Source organism: Panulirus ornatus, chromosome 1 (assembly GCF_036320965.1).
Source record: "Panulirus ornatus isolate Po-2019 chromosome 1, ASM3632096v1, whole genome shotgun sequence".
NCBI classification, from domain to species: Eukaryota; Metazoa; Arthropoda; class Malacostraca; order Decapoda; family Palinuridae; genus Panulirus; species Panulirus ornatus.
The window spans coordinates 57038297-57055250 of record NC_092224.1 but is presented as its reverse complement, the minus strand read 5'-3'; the positions used below and the strand labels follow the sequence as shown (position 1 = coordinate 57055250).

Here is a 16954-nt window from a genome sequence, read left to right as displayed (position 1 = left end):
GTCATACATACATTATATAACCTTACCAACCAGTCAACAGTACAGTCACCCCCTTTTTTAATAAATTCCACTGCAATACCATCCAAACCTGCTGCCTTGCCAGCTTTCATCTTCCGCAAAGCTTTTACTACCTCTTCTCTGTTTACCAAATCATTTTCCCTAACCCTCTCACTTTGCACACCACCTCGACCAAAACACCCTATATCTGCCACTCTATCATCAAACACATTCAACAAACCTTCAAAATACTCACTCCATCTCCTCACATCACCACTACTTGTTATCACCTCCCCATTAGCACCCTTCACTGAAATTCCCATTTACTCCCTTGTCTTACGCACTTTATTTACCTCCTTCCAAAACATCTCTTTATTCTCCCTAAAATTTAATGATACTCTCTCACCCCAACTCTCATTTGCCCTCTTTTTCACTTCTTGCACCTTTCTCTTGACCTCCTGTCTCTTTCTTTTATACATCTCCCACTCAATTGCATTTTTTCCCTGCAAAAATCATCCAAATGCCTCTCTCTTCTCTTTCACTAATAATCTTACTTCTTTGTCCCACCACTCACTACCCTTTCTAATCAACCCACCTCCCACGCTTCTCATGCCACAAGCATCTTTTGCGCAATCCATCACTGATTCCCTAAATACATCCCATTCCTCCCCCACTCCCCTTACTTCCATTGTTCTCACCTTTTTCCATTCTGTACTCAGTCTCTCCTGGTACTTCCTCACACACGTCTCCTTCCCAAGCTCACTTACTCTCACCACCCTCCTCACCCCAACATTCACTCTTCTTTTCTGAAAACCCATACAAATCTTCACCTTAGCCTCCACAAGATAATGATCAGACTTCCTCCAGGTGCACCTCTCAGTAATAGTAATAATAACAGCATTTTTTTTCATACTATTCGCCATTTCTCGCATTAGCAAGGTAGCATTGAGAACAAAGGACTGAGCCTTTGAAGGAATATCCTTAATTGGCCCCTTCTCTATTCCTTCTTGGAAAATTAAAAACAAGAGGGGAGGATTTCCAGCCCCTCTCGCTCCCTCCCCTTTTAGTCACCTTCTACATCACGCAGGGAATATGTGGGAAGTATTCTTTCTCCCCTATCCCCAGGGATAAATAACAATAATAATAATAGCAATAACAATAGTGAGTGGTGGGATGAAAAAGTAAGAATATTAGTGAAGGAGAAGAGAGAGGCATTTGGATGATTTTTGAAGAGAAGTGCAAATGACTGGGAGATGTATAAAGGAAAGAAGCAAGAGGTCAAGAGAAAAGTGCAACAGGTGAAAAAGAGGGCAAATGAGAGTTGGGGTGAGAGAGTATCATTCAATTCTAGGGAGAATAAAAAGATTTTTTTGAAAGGAGGCAAATAAAGTGCATAAGACAAGAGAACAAATGGGAACATCAGTGAAGGGGGCTAATCGGGAGGTAATATCAAGTAGTGGTGATGTGAGGAGATGGAGTGAGTATTTTGAAAGTTTGTTGAATGTGTTAGATGACAGAGTGGCAGTTAGAGAGTGTTTTGGTCGAGGTGGTGTGCGAAGTGAGAGGGTCAGGGAGAATGGTTTGGTAAACAGAGAAGAGGTAGTGAAAGCTTTGTGGTAGTTGAAAGTCAGCAAGGCGGCGGGTTTGGATGGTACTGCAGTAGAATTTATTAAAAAAGGGGGTGACTGTGTTGTTGACTGGTTGGTGTGGATATTTAATGCATGTATGGTTCATGGTGAAGTGGCATTGTACAAAGGCAAAGGGGATAAAGGTGAGTGTTCAAATTACTGAGGTATAAATTTGTTGAGTATTCCTGGGAAATTGTATGGGAGGGTATTGATTGAGAGGGTAAAGGCATGGACAGAGCATCAGACTGGGGAAGAGCAGTGTGGTTTTCAGAAGTGGTGGAGGATGTGTGGATCAGGTGTTTGCTTTGAAGTATGTATATGAGAAATACTTAGAAATGCAAATGGATTTGTATGCAGCATTTATGGATCTGGAGAAGGAATACGACAGAATTGATAGAGATGCTCTGTGGAAGGTATTATGATATATGGTGTGGGAGGCAAGTTGCTAGAAGCAGTGAAAAGTTTTTATCGAGGATGTAAGATATGTGTACGAGTAGGAAGAGAGGAAAGTAATTGGTTCCCAGTGAATGTCGGTTTCCAGCAGGGGTGTGTGATGTCTCCATGGTTGTTTAATTTGTTTATGGATAGAGTTGTTAGGGAGGTGAATGCAAGAGTTTTGGAGAGAAGGGCAAGTATGCAGTCTGTTATGGATGAGAGGGCTTAGGAAGAGAGTCAGCTGTTGTTCGCTGATGATACAGCGCTGGTGGATGATTTAAGTGAGAAACTGCAGAAGCTGGTGACTGAGTTTGGTAAAGTGTGTGAAAGAAGAAAGCTGAGAGTAAATGTGAATAAGAGTAAGGTTATTAGGTACAGTAGGGTAGAGGGACAAGTCACTTGGGAGGTAAATTTGAATGGAGAAAAACTGGAGGAAGTAAAGTGTTTTAGATAACTGGGAGTGGATTTGGTAGTGGATACAACCATGGAAGTGGAAGTGAGTCACTGGGTGGGGGAGGGGGCAAAGGTTCTGGGAATGTTGAAAAATATGTGGAAGGCAAGAACATTATCTCGGAAAGCAAAAATGGGTATGTATGAAGGAATAGTTGTTCCAACAATGTTATATGGTTGCAAGGCATGGGCTATAGATAGGGTTGTTCGGAGGAGGGTGAATGTGTTGGAAATGAGATGTTTGGGGACAATATGTGCTGTGAGGTGGTTTGATCGAGTAGGTAAAGAAAGGGTAAGAGAGATGTGTGGTAATAAAAAGTGTGTGGTTGAAAGAGCAGAAGAGGGTGTTTTGAAATGGTTCGGTCACAAGGAGAGAATGAGTGAGGAAAGATTGACAAAGAGGATATATGTCAGAGGTGGAGGGAACGAGAAGCGGCAGACCAAATTGGAGGTGGAAAGATGGGGTGAAAAAGATTTTGAGTGATCAGGGCCTGAACATGCAGGGGGGTGAAAAGTGTGCAAGGAATAGAGTGAATTGGAATGATATGGTATACTGGGGTCGACGTGCTGTCATTGGATTGAATCTGGGCACATGAAGCTTCTGGGGTAAACCATGGAAACTTTTGTGGGGCCTGAGTGTGGAAAGGGAGCTGTGGTTTCAGTGTATTATACATGACAGCTAGAGACTGAGTGTGAACGAATGTGGCCTTTGTTGTCTTTTCCTAGCGCTACCTCATGCACATTTGGGGGGAGGGGGTTATTTCATGTGTGGTGGGGTGGTGATGGGAATGAATAAGGGCAGACAGTATGATTTATGTACATGTTTATATATGTATATGTCTGTGTGTGTCTATATATGTATACGTTGAAATGTATAGGTATGTATATTTGCATGTGTTGACGTGTATATACATGTGTATGTGGGTGGTTTGGGCCATTCTTTCGTCTGTTTCCTTGCACTACCTCTCTAACACAGGAGACAGCGACAAAGCAAAATAAATATAAATAAATATATAAATAAAAATAATATAAGATGGAGTGAGTATTTTGAAGATTTTTTGAATGTTTAAGGTGACAGAGTGGCAGATATAGGGCGTTTTGGTCGAGGTGGTGTGCAAAGAGAGAGGGTCACGGAGAAAAATTTGGTAAACAGAGAAGAAGTAATGAAAGCTTTGAGGAAGATGAAAGCTAGCAAGGTGGCAGGGTTTGGATGGTATTGCAGTGGAATTCATTAAAAAAAGGGGGTGACTGTTGTTGTTAACTGGTTGGTGAGGATATTCAATGTATGTATGGTTCATGGTGAAGTGCCTGAGGATTGGCAGAATGCATGCATAGTGCCATTGTACAAAGGCAAAGAGGATAAAGGTGAGTGTTCTAATTACAGAGTTATAAGTCTGTTGAGTATTCCTGAGAAATTATATGAGAGGGTACAGATTGAGAGGGTGAAGGCATGTACAGAGCATCAGACTGGGGAAGAGCAGTGTGGTTTCAGAAGTGGTAGAGAATGTGTGTATCAGGAGTTTGCTTTGAAGAACTTATATGAGAAATGCTTAGAAAAACAAATGGATTTGTATGTAGCATTTATGGATCTGGAGAAGGCATATGATACAGTTGATGGAGATGCTCTGTGAAAGATATTAACAGTATATGGTGTGGGAGGCAAGATGCCAGAAGCAGTGAAAAGTTTTTATCGGGGATGTAAGGCATGTGTATAAGTAGGAAGAGAGGAAAGTGATTGGTTCCCAGTGAATGTCCGTTTCCAGCAGGGGTGCATGATGTCTCTATGGTTGTTTAATTTGTTTATGGATGGGGTTGTTAGGGAGGTGAATGCAAGAGTTTTGGAGAGAGGGGTAAGTATGCAGTCTGTTGTGGATAAGAGGGCTTGGGAAGCGAGTCAGTTATAGTTTGCTGATGATATAGCGCTGGTGGCTGATTCGGGTGAGAAACTGCTGAAGCTGGTGACTGAGTTTGGTAAAGTATGTGAAAGAAGAAAGCTGACAGTACATGTGAATAAGAGCAAGGTTATTAGGTACAGTGGGATTGAGGGACAAGTCAACTGGGAGGTAAGTTTGAATGGAGAAAAACTGGAGGTGAAGTCTTATAGATATCTGGGAGTGGATTTAACAGCGGATGGAACCATGGAAGCAGAAGTGCGCCACAGGGTGGGGGAGGGGGCAAAGATTCTGGGAGAGTTGAAGAATTTGTGGAAGGCGAGAACTTTATCTCGGAGAACAAAAATGGGTATGTTTGAAGGAATAGTGGTTCCAAAAAAGTTATATGGTCGCGAGGAGTGGGCTATAGATAGGGTTGTGTGGAGGAGGGTGGATCTGTTGGAAATGAGATATTTGAGAACAATATGTGATGTAAGGTGGTTTGATCAAGTGAGTAATGAAAGGGTAAGAGAGATGTGTGGTAATAAAAAGAGTGTGGTTGAGAGAGCAGAAGAGGGTGTATTGAAGTGATTTAGTCACATGGAGAGAATGAGTGAGGAAAGATTGACAAAGAGGATATATGTGTCAGAGGTGGAGGGAACAAGAAGTGAGAGACCAAATTAGAGGTGGAAGGATGGAGTGAAAAAGATTTCGAGCAATCGGGGCCCGAACATACAGGAGGGTAAAAGGCGTGCAAGGTATAGAGTGAACTGGAATGATGTGGTATACCAGGGTCGACTTGCTGTCAATGGATTGAACCAGGGCATGTGAAGCATCTGGGGTAAACCACGGAAAGTTTTGTGGGGCCTGGATGTGGAAAGGGAGCTGTGGTTTCAGTGCATTATACATGACAGCTAGAGACTGAGTGTGAACGAATGTGGCCTTTTGTCTTTTCCTAGTGCTACCCACGGGGAGAAGGGGAATGCTGTGTGGCAGGATGGCGTCGGGAAAGAATACAGGCAGCAGATATGTATATGTACATGTGTATATATGTATAAGTCTGTGTATGTATACATAAGTATACATTGAAATGAATAGGTATGTATATGTGTGTGTGGACGAGAATGTATATACATGGGTATGTGTATAATAATAAATAACAATAATATCAATAGTAATAAATAAGGGAAGGAGACTTGTGTGAGGAAGTACCAGGAGAAACTGAGTGCAGAATGGAAAAAAGGTGAGAACAACGAACTTAAGGGGAGTGAGGGAGGAATGGGATGTATTTAGAGAAGCAGTGATGGCTTGTGCAAAAGACACTTGTGGCATGGGAAGTGTGGGGGGGTGGGTAGATTAGAAAGGGTAGTGAGTGGTGGGATGAAGAAGTAAGATTATTAGTGATAGAGAAGAGAGAGGCATTTGGACAATTTTTGCAGGGAAATAATGCAAATGACTGGGAGATGTATAAAAGAAAGAGGCAGGAGGTCAAGAGAAAGGTGCAAGAGGTGAAAAAGAGGACAAATGAGAGTTGGGGTGAGAGAGTATCATTAAATTTTAGGGAGAATAAAAAGATGTTTGGAAGGAGGTAAATAAAGTGCGTAAGACAAGGGAACAAATGGGAACAATGGGAACAAATGGGGTGTTTTGGTTGAGGTGGTGTGCAGAGTTGAGAGGGTTAGGGAAAATGATTTGGTAAACAAGAGAAGAGGTAGTAAAAGCTTTGTGGAAGATGAAAGCCGGCATGGCAGCAGGTTTGGATGGTGTTGCAGTGGAATTTACTAAAAAAGGGGGTGACTGTATTGTTGACTGGTTGGTAAGGTTATTTAATGTATGTATGACTCATGGTGAGGTGCCTGAGGATTGGTGGAATGCTTGCATAGTGCCATTGTACAAAGGCAAATGGGATAAAAGAGAGTGCTCAAATTACAGAGGTATAAGTTTGTTGGTTGTTTAATTTGTTTATGGATGGGGTTGTTAGGGAGGTAAATGCAAGAGTTTTGGAAAGAGGGGCAAGTATGAAGTCTGTTGGGGATGAGAGAGCTTGGGAAGTGAGTCAGTTGTTGTTCGCTGATGATACAGCGCTGGTGGCTGATTCATGTGAGAAACTGCAGAAGCTGGTGACTGAGTTTGGAAAAGTGTGTGGAAGAAGAAAGTTAAGAGTAAATGTGAATAAGAGCAAGGTTATTAGGTACAGTAGGGTTGAGGGTCAAGTCAATTGGGAGGTGAGTTTGAATGGAGAAAAACTGGAGGAAGTGAAGTGTTTTAGATATCTGGGAGTGGATCTGGCAGCGGATGGAACCATGGAAGCGGAGGTGGATCATACGGTGGGGGAGGGGGCAAAAATCCTGGGGGCCTTGAAGAATGTGTGGAAGTCGAGAACATTATCTCGGAAAGCAAAAATGGGTATGTTTGAAGGAATAGTGGTTCCAACAATGTTGTATGGTTGCGAGGCGTGGGCTATGGATAGAGTTGTGTGCAGGATGATGGATGTGCTGGAAATGAGATGTTTGAGGACAATGTGTGGTGTGAGGTGGTTTGATCGAGTGAGCAACGTAAGGGTAAGAGAGATGTGTGGAAATAAAAAGAGTGTGGTTGAGAGAGCAGAAGAGGGTGTTTTGAAGTGGTTTGGGCATATGGAGAGGATGAGTGAGGAAAGATTGACCAAGAGGATATATGTGTCGGAGGTGGAGGGAACAAGGAGAAGAGGGAGACCAAATTGGAGATGGAAAGATGGAGTGAAAAAGATTTTGTATGATCGGGGCCTGAACATGCAGGAGGGTGAAAGGAGGGCAAGGAATAGAGTGAATTGGAGCGATGTGGTATACCGGGGTTGACGTGCTGTCAGTGGATTGAATCAAGGCATGTGAAGCGTCTGGGGTAAACCATGGAAAGCTGTGTAGGTATGTATATTTGCGTGTGTGGGCGTATGTATATACATGTGTATGGGGGGGGGGGCATTTCTTTCGTCTGTTTCCTTGCGCTACCTCGCAAATGCGGGAGACAGCGACAAAGTATAACAAAATAATAAATAATAAGTTTGTTGAGTATTCCTGGGAAATTATATGGGAGGGTATTGATTGAGAGGGTGAAGGCATGTACAGAGCATCAGATTGGGGAAGAGCAGTGTGGTTTCAGAAGTGGTAGAGGATGTGTGGATCAGGTGTTTGCTTTGAATAATGTATGTGAGAAATACTTAGAAAAGTAAATGGATTTGTATGTAGCATTTATGGATCTGGAGAAGGTATATGATAGAGTTGATAGAGATGCTCTGTGGAAAGTATTAAGAATATATGGTGTGGGAGGTAAGTTGTTAGAAGCAGTGAAAAGTTTTCATCGAGGATGTAAGGCATGCGTACAAGTAGGAAGAGAGGAAAGTGATTGGTTCTCGGTGAATGAAGTTTGCAGCAGGAGTGTGTGATGTCTCCATGGTTGTTTAATTTGTTTATGGATGGGGTTGTTAGGGAAATGAATGCAAGAGTTTTGGAAAGAGGGGCAAGTATGGTGTCAGTTGTGGATGAGAGAGCTTGGGAAGTGTGTCAGTTGTTGTTCGCTGATGATACAGTGCTGGTGGCTGATTCGTGTGAGAAACTGCAGAAGCTGGTGACTGAGTTTGGTAAAGTGTACGAAAGAAGAAAGCTCAGAGTAAATGTGAATAAGAGCAAGGTTATTAGGTACAGTAGGGTTGAGGGATAAGTCAACTGGGAGGTAAGTTTGAATGGAGAAAAACTGGAGGAAGTTAAGTGTTTTAGATATCTGGGAGTGGATTTGGCAGCAGATGGAACCATGGAAGCGGAAGTGAATCATAGGGTGGGGGAGAGGGCAAAAGTTCTGGGAGCGGTGAAGAATGTGTGGAAGTCGAGAACATTATCTCGGAAAGCAAAAATGGATATATTTGAAGGAATAGTGGTTCCAACAATGTTACATGGTTGCGAGGCGTGGGCTATAGATGGAGTTATGCGGAGGAGGGTGGATGTGCTGGAAATGAGATGTTTGAGGACAATATTTAGTGTGAGGTGGTTTGATCGAGTAAGTAATAATAGGGTAAGAGAGATGTGTGGTAATAAAAAGAGTGTGGTTGAGAGCAGAAGAGGGTGTTTTGAAATAGTTTGATCACATGGATAGAATGAGTGAGGAAAGAGTGACCAAGAGGATATATGTGTCAGAGGTGGAGGGAATGAGGAGAAGTGGGAGACCAAATTGGAGGTGGAAAGATAGAGTGAAAAAGATTTTGAGTGATCGGGGCCTGAACATGCAGGAGGGTGACAGGCGTGCAAGGAATAGAGTGAATTGGAACGATGTGGTATACTGGGGTAAACGTGCTGTCAATGGATTGAACCAGGGCATGTGAAGCGTCTGGAGTAAACCATGGAAAATTCTGTGGGGCCTGGATGTGGAAAGGGAGCTGTGGTTTTGGTTTTGGTTTTTACATGACAGCTAGAGACTGAGTGTGAACGGATGTGGCCTTTGTTGTCTTTTCCTAGCGCTACCTCGTGCACATGAGGGGGGAGGGGATTGGTATTTCATGCGTGGCGGGGTGGCGATGGGAATGAATAAAGGCAGACAGTATGAATTATGTACATGTGTATATATGTATATGTCTGTGTGTGTATATATATGTATACCTTGAGATGTACAGGTATGTATATTTGTGTGTGTGGACATGTATGTATATACATGTGTATGTGGGTGGGTTGGGCCGTTCTTTCGTCTGTTTCCTTGCGCTACCTCGCTAACGCAGGAGACAGCGACAAAGCAAAATAAAAAAAAAATAATGATAATAACCATAATAAAAATAATAATAAAAATAACAATTAAAAAAAAAAAATTCTTATTATTTTTATTATTATTTTTATTATGGTTATTATCATTATTTTTTTTTTATTTTGCTTTGTCGCTGTCTCCTGTCAGCGGATGGAACCATGGAAGCGGAAGTGAATCATAGGGTGGGGGAGGGGGCGAAAATTTTGGGAGCCTTGAAAAATGTGTGGAAGTCGAGAACATTATCCCGGAAAGCAAAAATGGGTATGTTTGAAGGAATAGTGGTTCCAACAATGTTGTATGGTTGCGAGGCGTGGGCTATGGATAGAGTTGTTCGCAGGAGGATGGATGTGCTGGAAATGAGATGTTTGAGGACAATGTGTGGTGTGAGGTGGTTTGATCGAGTAAGTAACGTATGGGTAAGAGAGATGTGTGGAAATAAAAAGAGCGTGGTTGAGAGAGCAGAAGAGGGTGTTTTGAAATGGTTTGGGCACATGGAGAGAATGAGCGAGGAAAGATTGACCAAGAGGATATATGTGTCGGAGGTGGAGGGAACGAGGAGAAGAGGGAGACCAAATTGGAGGTGGAAAGATGGAGTGAAAAGGATTTTGTGTGATCGGGGCCTGAACATGCAGGAGGGTGAAAGGAGGGCAAGGAATAGAGTGAATTGGAGCGATGTGGTATACAGGGGTTGACGTGCTGTCAGTGGATTGAATCAAGGCATGTGAAGCGTCCGGGATAAACCATGGAAAGCTGTGTAGGTATGTATATCTGTGTGTGTGGACGTGTGTATGTACATGTGTATGGGGGGGGGTTGGGCCACTTCTTTCATCTGTTTCCTTGCGCTACCTCGCAAACGCGGGAGACAGCGACGAGGTATAAAAAAAAAAAAAAAAAAAAACAATAAGAATAATCTACAAGAGACAGTAAGATGAAAATGTTCAAAATATATGTAAGACACAAAATAGAGTATCAGTCTGATGTATGGTCACCAATTGAATGGATATAATGTTGGAAAGAATACATAAATGCCTTACTCTTTCGTGAAAAATTCCTCGTCACATTTAGTAACTTTCCACTGACAAGGTTTCCAAGTCAAAGCCACATACACTTCATTCTCTTTCTCTTAATATTTCTCACACAAACTATTCGAAACAAACATGTGGTCCACACCTTCTGTATCTCTTGAAACCACACTGCTCCTACCCTTTCAAATGTTTTGCACATGACTTTCACTCACCTTACCCAGAATAATAATCAGACTTATAATTTCGGCATTCATTTTCGTCTCCCTAACCCTTACATAAGGGTACTAAAGGAGTATTCAGCACTTTCTGCCAAATGGCAAAATCTCCTTTGGTAGATACTAGCCTCTCTTCCTATCTTAAAACCAGATTCTCCTATTCTATTGCATCTACTTAACCCTTAGTCATGCAACATCAGAAATGACAGGACAGATTTCAAAAACAATTACCAAATTTATCATATTTGTTGTGATAACTTCAGTATTTACACCAAATTTGACATATATGTTTTGAAAATTCAGTTTTTGCCAATGTTATTGTGTGTTTTCATATAATTTCCAAAGTACACGAAGACTCTTCTGTAACATACAATCATCAGCTACTGAACAGTCTAAACCTAAATGAAGTTATTCTTTCTCAGGAAAATTAAGAATTTCAACCAACTAATAAATGTCTAGCTATACCCTGTTACCACATTTACCGTCTGAGTTGATAACCTTTCACTGACATATAGGCAACTGTTTCAAGAGGACTTACTTTAGAACCTTCTTTGAAAACTCCTCTTTCTGCTGTGCAGTGACTCTGGGTAGCAGGAAAGCTTCATCTGCTTGCACAGTCTTGAAAGTGCGGGCTAAATCATCCCCATACATCTTACACAAAGCACTCAGGACATCGCTGAAGCTACTCAGGCTATGACGAGGTGAGTTGCCTAAGAAATTGAAATGAAATAAACTAATATTATTTCTGCATACCTGAAACATATTCTTTACTGGAAATTTCAGCAATCACTTTTTAAATATCAATAAAAAATCATACATACATATACAGAACATCAAAGTTCTGACAAGTGTCTCTGTGTTGTGAGCAACAACAGGCTGCAAACATCCTCCAGTTGGGTCTCGGCTCAGATTTACAAAGCCAGCTAAAAAGTGACCCGCACTTCGAACAGTAACTTCTTCAGGTAACTTGAGAGCTTCTACACCTGATGAGCATAGTATGAAAAATTAAATGCACCAAGTATGGAAGTAACGCTTTTAGCATTATGAATATTACATATGAATTAAAATAGAAACAGGAATATGTCACAGTGAAATAGTAACAGATAGCTTGAAGCACAGTATTCAAGTCATGTTTTCTACATCTACAACCTATGACAAAATGGACTTTTACCTAGATGGAACAGTGGTGCAAAATGGTTATGGTGAGCAGTAAAAAGTAAAGGTGTCTTTTTAAACGTTGCAGTAAGGAGTGTTAGGCAACCATGGACAGCATCAGTATGATTCCACAAGTCTGCTGATGCTCTACTTAATGTAGTTGAAGTTACAACTCGCAACAACACTCCCATGTTTGCCTCTTGACTCCCTTCTCGACCAAAAAGTATGACGATCTGAAGAGAGATCATTAATACCTAATTATACGCATAGGTTACTAAGTTCCTTTTCTGATATAATTTGGCACTAGGCAACAGAATTCTATGGCTGAAAATATTTTTGAACACATACCAGGGATACATCTCTTTAACTCTGTAGATTGTATTGGCTTGGATAAGAGGAAGCCACCACCTAGTTCTTGTAATGCAATGACTTATACATGATAGTTTCTTGTGAAAACTGAACATGCTTCCCTGGATGTGTGACGCTGCTTCCTTTATATATGTATATGGAAAGTAATGATTGGTGCCATAGTGTAAGAATGGTAGAGTCCATATTCAAGTCTGATGATGAAAACGAAGCTGAAATACCGGGTTTTGAAGGAAAAATACAATATCTCTACTCATACGGTGGTCCCATGGGGAATGGCACAGCGCTTAGGAGACAGGGAAACCCAAGGGTAAAACTTTCTCCTGTTAATGCACAAATAGTAATCTTAATATCATATACATACAAAGAAGAATGGAACAAATTGAATTTTGAGATGGTATATGAAGACAGCAGATAGAAATTCAAAACACTGTTATGATAGTCAGGAATGTTCAAGAGATAAGGCTCCCACAAGTGTTAAACCCCCTCCCTAAACAGAGCAAATAATTACAAATAGTTTATTACATCAGTATATTACATCAGAAGAATAAGTAGCAAGCTATCATGATAAAAGACCTCTGAAATTATCATAATGAGCATGTAAACTAAGATAAAAACAAATAATTAGGGCACGTAAAGATGGAATGTATTTATAAATTTGACTTTTTTGAGCTGGGCCACTCCAGATTAACAAATCAATCTTGGGATGTTTCAAGATGCCCTTGAATGCCCCCTCCCCTATCTATCTTAGGAGATTTCACTGTTATCACTTGTTCACTTATAGTGTCTTAAGAGCACTTTCTTGCAACTCCAGATTTTCACTGGACTGAATTTTCACAGAAACTTCAGTCCCTTTCCTGAGGCAAGAGATCTGATCTAAACTCTGTAAAGCTAATGGAACTAACTCTACATAATGCAGTTGTGAGTACACACTTGTGAAGCATGAAACTTTAGTTTCTCCATCAGTTGCTTGTTCATTCACTTGAAATACAGAATCCTAACCTTATCTTCTGGTCAAATGTGCCTGTCATGGCATATATCCTTAATATATATATAAAAAAGTCTGTACTCCAAATATGACTTCCAAAGAAAGAACACGTCCTCCTTCAGAAGCATATGATCCTTATTGCCTTTCCAGTGTCAAAATTTCACTTGATATTACTCCAGAGTCTCTCCTGTTTATTTTCAGCCTTTATGGACTCTTTTGGTTATACTTCCAATTCAGGCAGTTTCTTCTCAGAAATGTCACAGCTGCTTGGACCAATAAGGAAGTGAAAGGTGCATGTGTTTGACAATAATTATGCATGTTTCTTTTGAGAATGGTGCCCTCACACATAAGATTTCACAAGTTCTCATCTCTCTCAATAACAAAGGGAAGGCCTGGGCTGGATTCATGCTCATTTTTCATCCTGAAATCTTGGAGTCTTAACAGTTTCTCAAGTATGTTAATGGCTCCAGTCATGGACAATAAACGATACTTTTTTATCTATTTTGCTTTATTGCTGTCTCCCGCGTTAGCGAGGTAGCGCAAGGAAACAAACGAAAGAATGGCCCAACCCAACTACATACACACGTATATACATACACGTACACACACGCAAATATACATACCTATATATCTCAACGTATACATGTATATACATACACAGACATATACATATATACACATGTACATAATACATACTGTCTGCCTTTATTCATTCCCATCGCCACCCCACCACACATGAAATAACAACCCCCTCCCCCCTCATGTGCGCGAGGTAGCGCTAGGAAGACAGCAAAGGCCCCATTCGTTCACACTCAGTCTCTAGCTGTCATGTAATAATGCACCAAAACCACAGCTCCCTTTCCACATCCAGGCCCCAGAGAACTTCCCATGGTTTACCCCAGACGCTTCACATGCAGTGGTTCAATCCATTGACAGCACGTCAACCCCGTTATACCACATCGTTCCAATTCACTCTATTCCTTGCCCTCCTTTCACCCTCCTGCATGTTCAGGCCCCGATCAATCAAAATCTTTTTCACTCCATCTTTCCACCTCCAATTAGGTCTCCCACTTCTCCTCATTCCCTTCAACTCTGACACATATATCCTCTTGGTCAATCTTTCCTCACTCATTCTATCCATGTGACCAAACCATTTCAAAACACCCTCTTCTGCTCTCTCAACCACACTCTATTTATTACCACACATCTCTCTTACCCTATTATTACTTACTCGATCAAACCACCTCACACCACATATTGTCCTCAAACATCTCATTCCCAGCACATCCACCCTCCTACGCACAACTCTATCCATAGTCCACGCCTCGCAACCATACAGCATTGTTGGAACCACTATTCCTTCAAACATATCCATTTTTGCTTTCCGAGATAATGTTCTCAACTTCCACAAATTCTTCAAGGCTCCCAGAATTTTTGCCCCCTCCCCCACCCTATGATTCACTTCCGCTTCCATGGTTCCATCTCCTGCCAAATCCACTCCCAGATATCTAAAACACTTCACTTCCTCCAGTTTTTCTCCATTCAAACTTACCTCCCAATTGACTTGACCCTCAACCCTACTGTACCTAATAACCTTGCTCTTATTCACAATTACTCTCAACTTTCTTCTTTCACACACTTTACCAAACTCAGTCACCAGCTTCTGCAGATTCTCACATGAATCAGCCACCAGCACTGTATCATCAGCGAACAACAACTGACTCACTTCCCAAGCTCTCTCATCCACAACAGACTGCATACTTGCCCCTCTTTCCAAAACTCTTGCATTTACCTCCCTAACAACCCCATCCATAAACAAATTAAACAACCATGGAGACATCACACACCCCTGCCACAAACCTACATTCACTGAGAACCAATCACTTTCCTCTCTTCCTACACGTACACATGCCTTACATCCTCGATAAAAACTTTTCACTGCTTCTAACACCTTGCCTCCCACACCATATATTCTTAATACCTTCCACAGAGCATCTCTATCAACTCTATCATATGCCTTCTCCAGATCCATAAATGCTACATACAAATCTATTTGCTTTTCTAAGTATTTCTCACATACATTCTTCAAAGCAAACACCTGATCCACACATCCTCTACCACTTCTGAAACCACACTGCTCTTACCCAATCTGATGCTCTGTACATGCCTTCACCCTCTCAATCAGTACCCTCCCATATAATTTCCCAGGAATACTCAACAACCTTATACCTCTGCAATTTGAGTACTCACCTTTGTCCCCTTTGCCTTTGTAGAATGGCACTATGCAAGCTTTCCGCCAATCCTCAGGCACCTCACCATGAATCATGCATACATTAAATAACCTTACCAACCAGTCAACAATACAATCACCCCCTTTTTTAATAACTCCCACTGCAATGCCATCCAAACTCGCTGCCTGGCCGGCTTTCATCTTCCGCAAAGCTTTTATTACCTCTTCTCTGCTCTGGGGATAGGGGAGAAAGAATACTTCCCATGCATTCCTCACGTGTCGTAGAAGGCAACTAAAGGGGATGGGAGCTTGGGGCTAGAAACCCTCCCCTCCTTGTATTCTAACTTTCTAAAAGGGGAAACAGAAGAAGGAGTCACGCGAGGAGTGCTCATCCTCCTCGAAGGCTCAGATTGGGGTGTCTAAATGTGTGCGGATGTAACCAAGATGAGAAAAAGGAGAGATAGGTAGTATGTTTGAGGAAAGGAACCTGGATGTTTTGGCTCTGAGTGAAACGAAGCTCAAGGGCAAAGGGGAAGAGTGGTTTGGGAATGTCTTGGGAGTAAAGTCAGGGGTTAGTGAGAGGACAAGAGCAAGGGAAGGAGTAGCGCTACTCCTGAAGCAGGAGTGGTGAGAGTATGTGATAAGAGTGTAAGAAAGTAAACTCTAGATTGATATGGGTAAAACTGAAAGTGGATGGAGAGAGATGGGTGATTATTGGTGCATATGCACCTGGGCATGAGAAGAAAGATCATTAGAGGCAAGTGTTTTGGGAGCAGCTGAATGAGTGTGTTAGTAGTTTTGATGCACAAGACTGGGTTTTAGTGATGGGTGATTTGAATGCAAAGGTGAGTAATGTGGCAGTTGAGGGAATAATTGGTATACATGGGGTGTTCAGTGTTGTAAATGGAAATGGTGAAGAGCTTGTAGATTTTTGTGCTGAAAAAGGATTGGTGATTGGGAATACCTGGTTTAAAAAGAGAAATACATAAGTTTACGTATGTAAGTAGGAGAGATGGCCAGAGAGCGTTATTGGATTACATGTTAATTGATAGGCGTGCGAAAGAGAGACTTTTGGATGTTAATGTGCTGAGAGGCGCAACAGGAGGGATGTCTGATCATTATCTTGTGGAGGAGAAGGTGAAGATTTCTACAGGTTTTCAGAAAAGAAGAGAGAATGTTGGGGTGAAGAGAGTGGAGAGAGTAAGTGAGCTTGGGAAGGAGACTTGTGTGAGGAAGTACCAGGAGAGACTGAGTACAGAATGGAAAAAGGTGAGAACAAAGGAGGTAAGGGGAGTGGGGGAGGAATGGGATGTATTTAGGGAAGCAGTGATGGCTTGAGCAAAAGAAGCTTGTGGCATAAGAAGCGTGGGACGTGGGCAGATTAGAAAGGGTAGTGAGTGGTGGGATGAAGAAGTAAGATTATTAGTGAAAGAGAGGAGAGAGGCATTTGGACGATTTTTGCAGGGAAAAAATGCAAATGAGTGGGAGACGTGTACAAGAAAAAGGCAGGAAGGCAAGAGAAAGGTGCAAGAGGTGAAAAAGAGGGCAAATGAGAGTTGGGGTGAGAGAGTATCATTAAATTTTAGGGAGAATAAAAAGATGTTTTGGAAGGAGGTAAATAAAGTGCATAAGACAAGGGAACAAATGGGAACTTCAGTGAAGGGGGCTAATGGGGAGGTGATAACAAGTAGTGGTGATGTGAGGAGATGGAGTGAGTACTTTGAAGGTTTGTTGAATGTGTTTGATGATTGAGTGGCAGAGATAGGGTGTTTTGGTTGAGGTGGTGTGCAAAGTGAGAGGGTTAGGGAGGATGATTTGGACAATAAACGA

At 41.7% G+C, this 16954-nt stretch overlaps 1 protein-coding gene across 3 annotated transcripts in view; it reads right to left on the bottom strand.

The window, feature by feature from the left end:
- cdm (importin-13-like protein cdm) overlaps positions 1-16954 on the bottom strand; it is a 312820-nt gene that overhangs the window by 21496 nt on the left and 274370 nt on the right. For all 3 annotated transcript variants that reach the window (XM_071662694.1, XM_071662684.1, XM_071662703.1), the window contains exons 16-18: positions 11557-11773; positions 11207-11368; positions 10924-11095 (exon numbers count right to left, since the gene is read on the bottom strand). In XM_071662694.1, coding sequence (XP_071518795.1) covers positions 10924-11095; positions 11207-11368; positions 11557-11773 — 551 coding nt within the window. The remainder of the gene's footprint in view (positions 1-10923; positions 11096-11206; positions 11369-11556; positions 11774-16954) is intronic.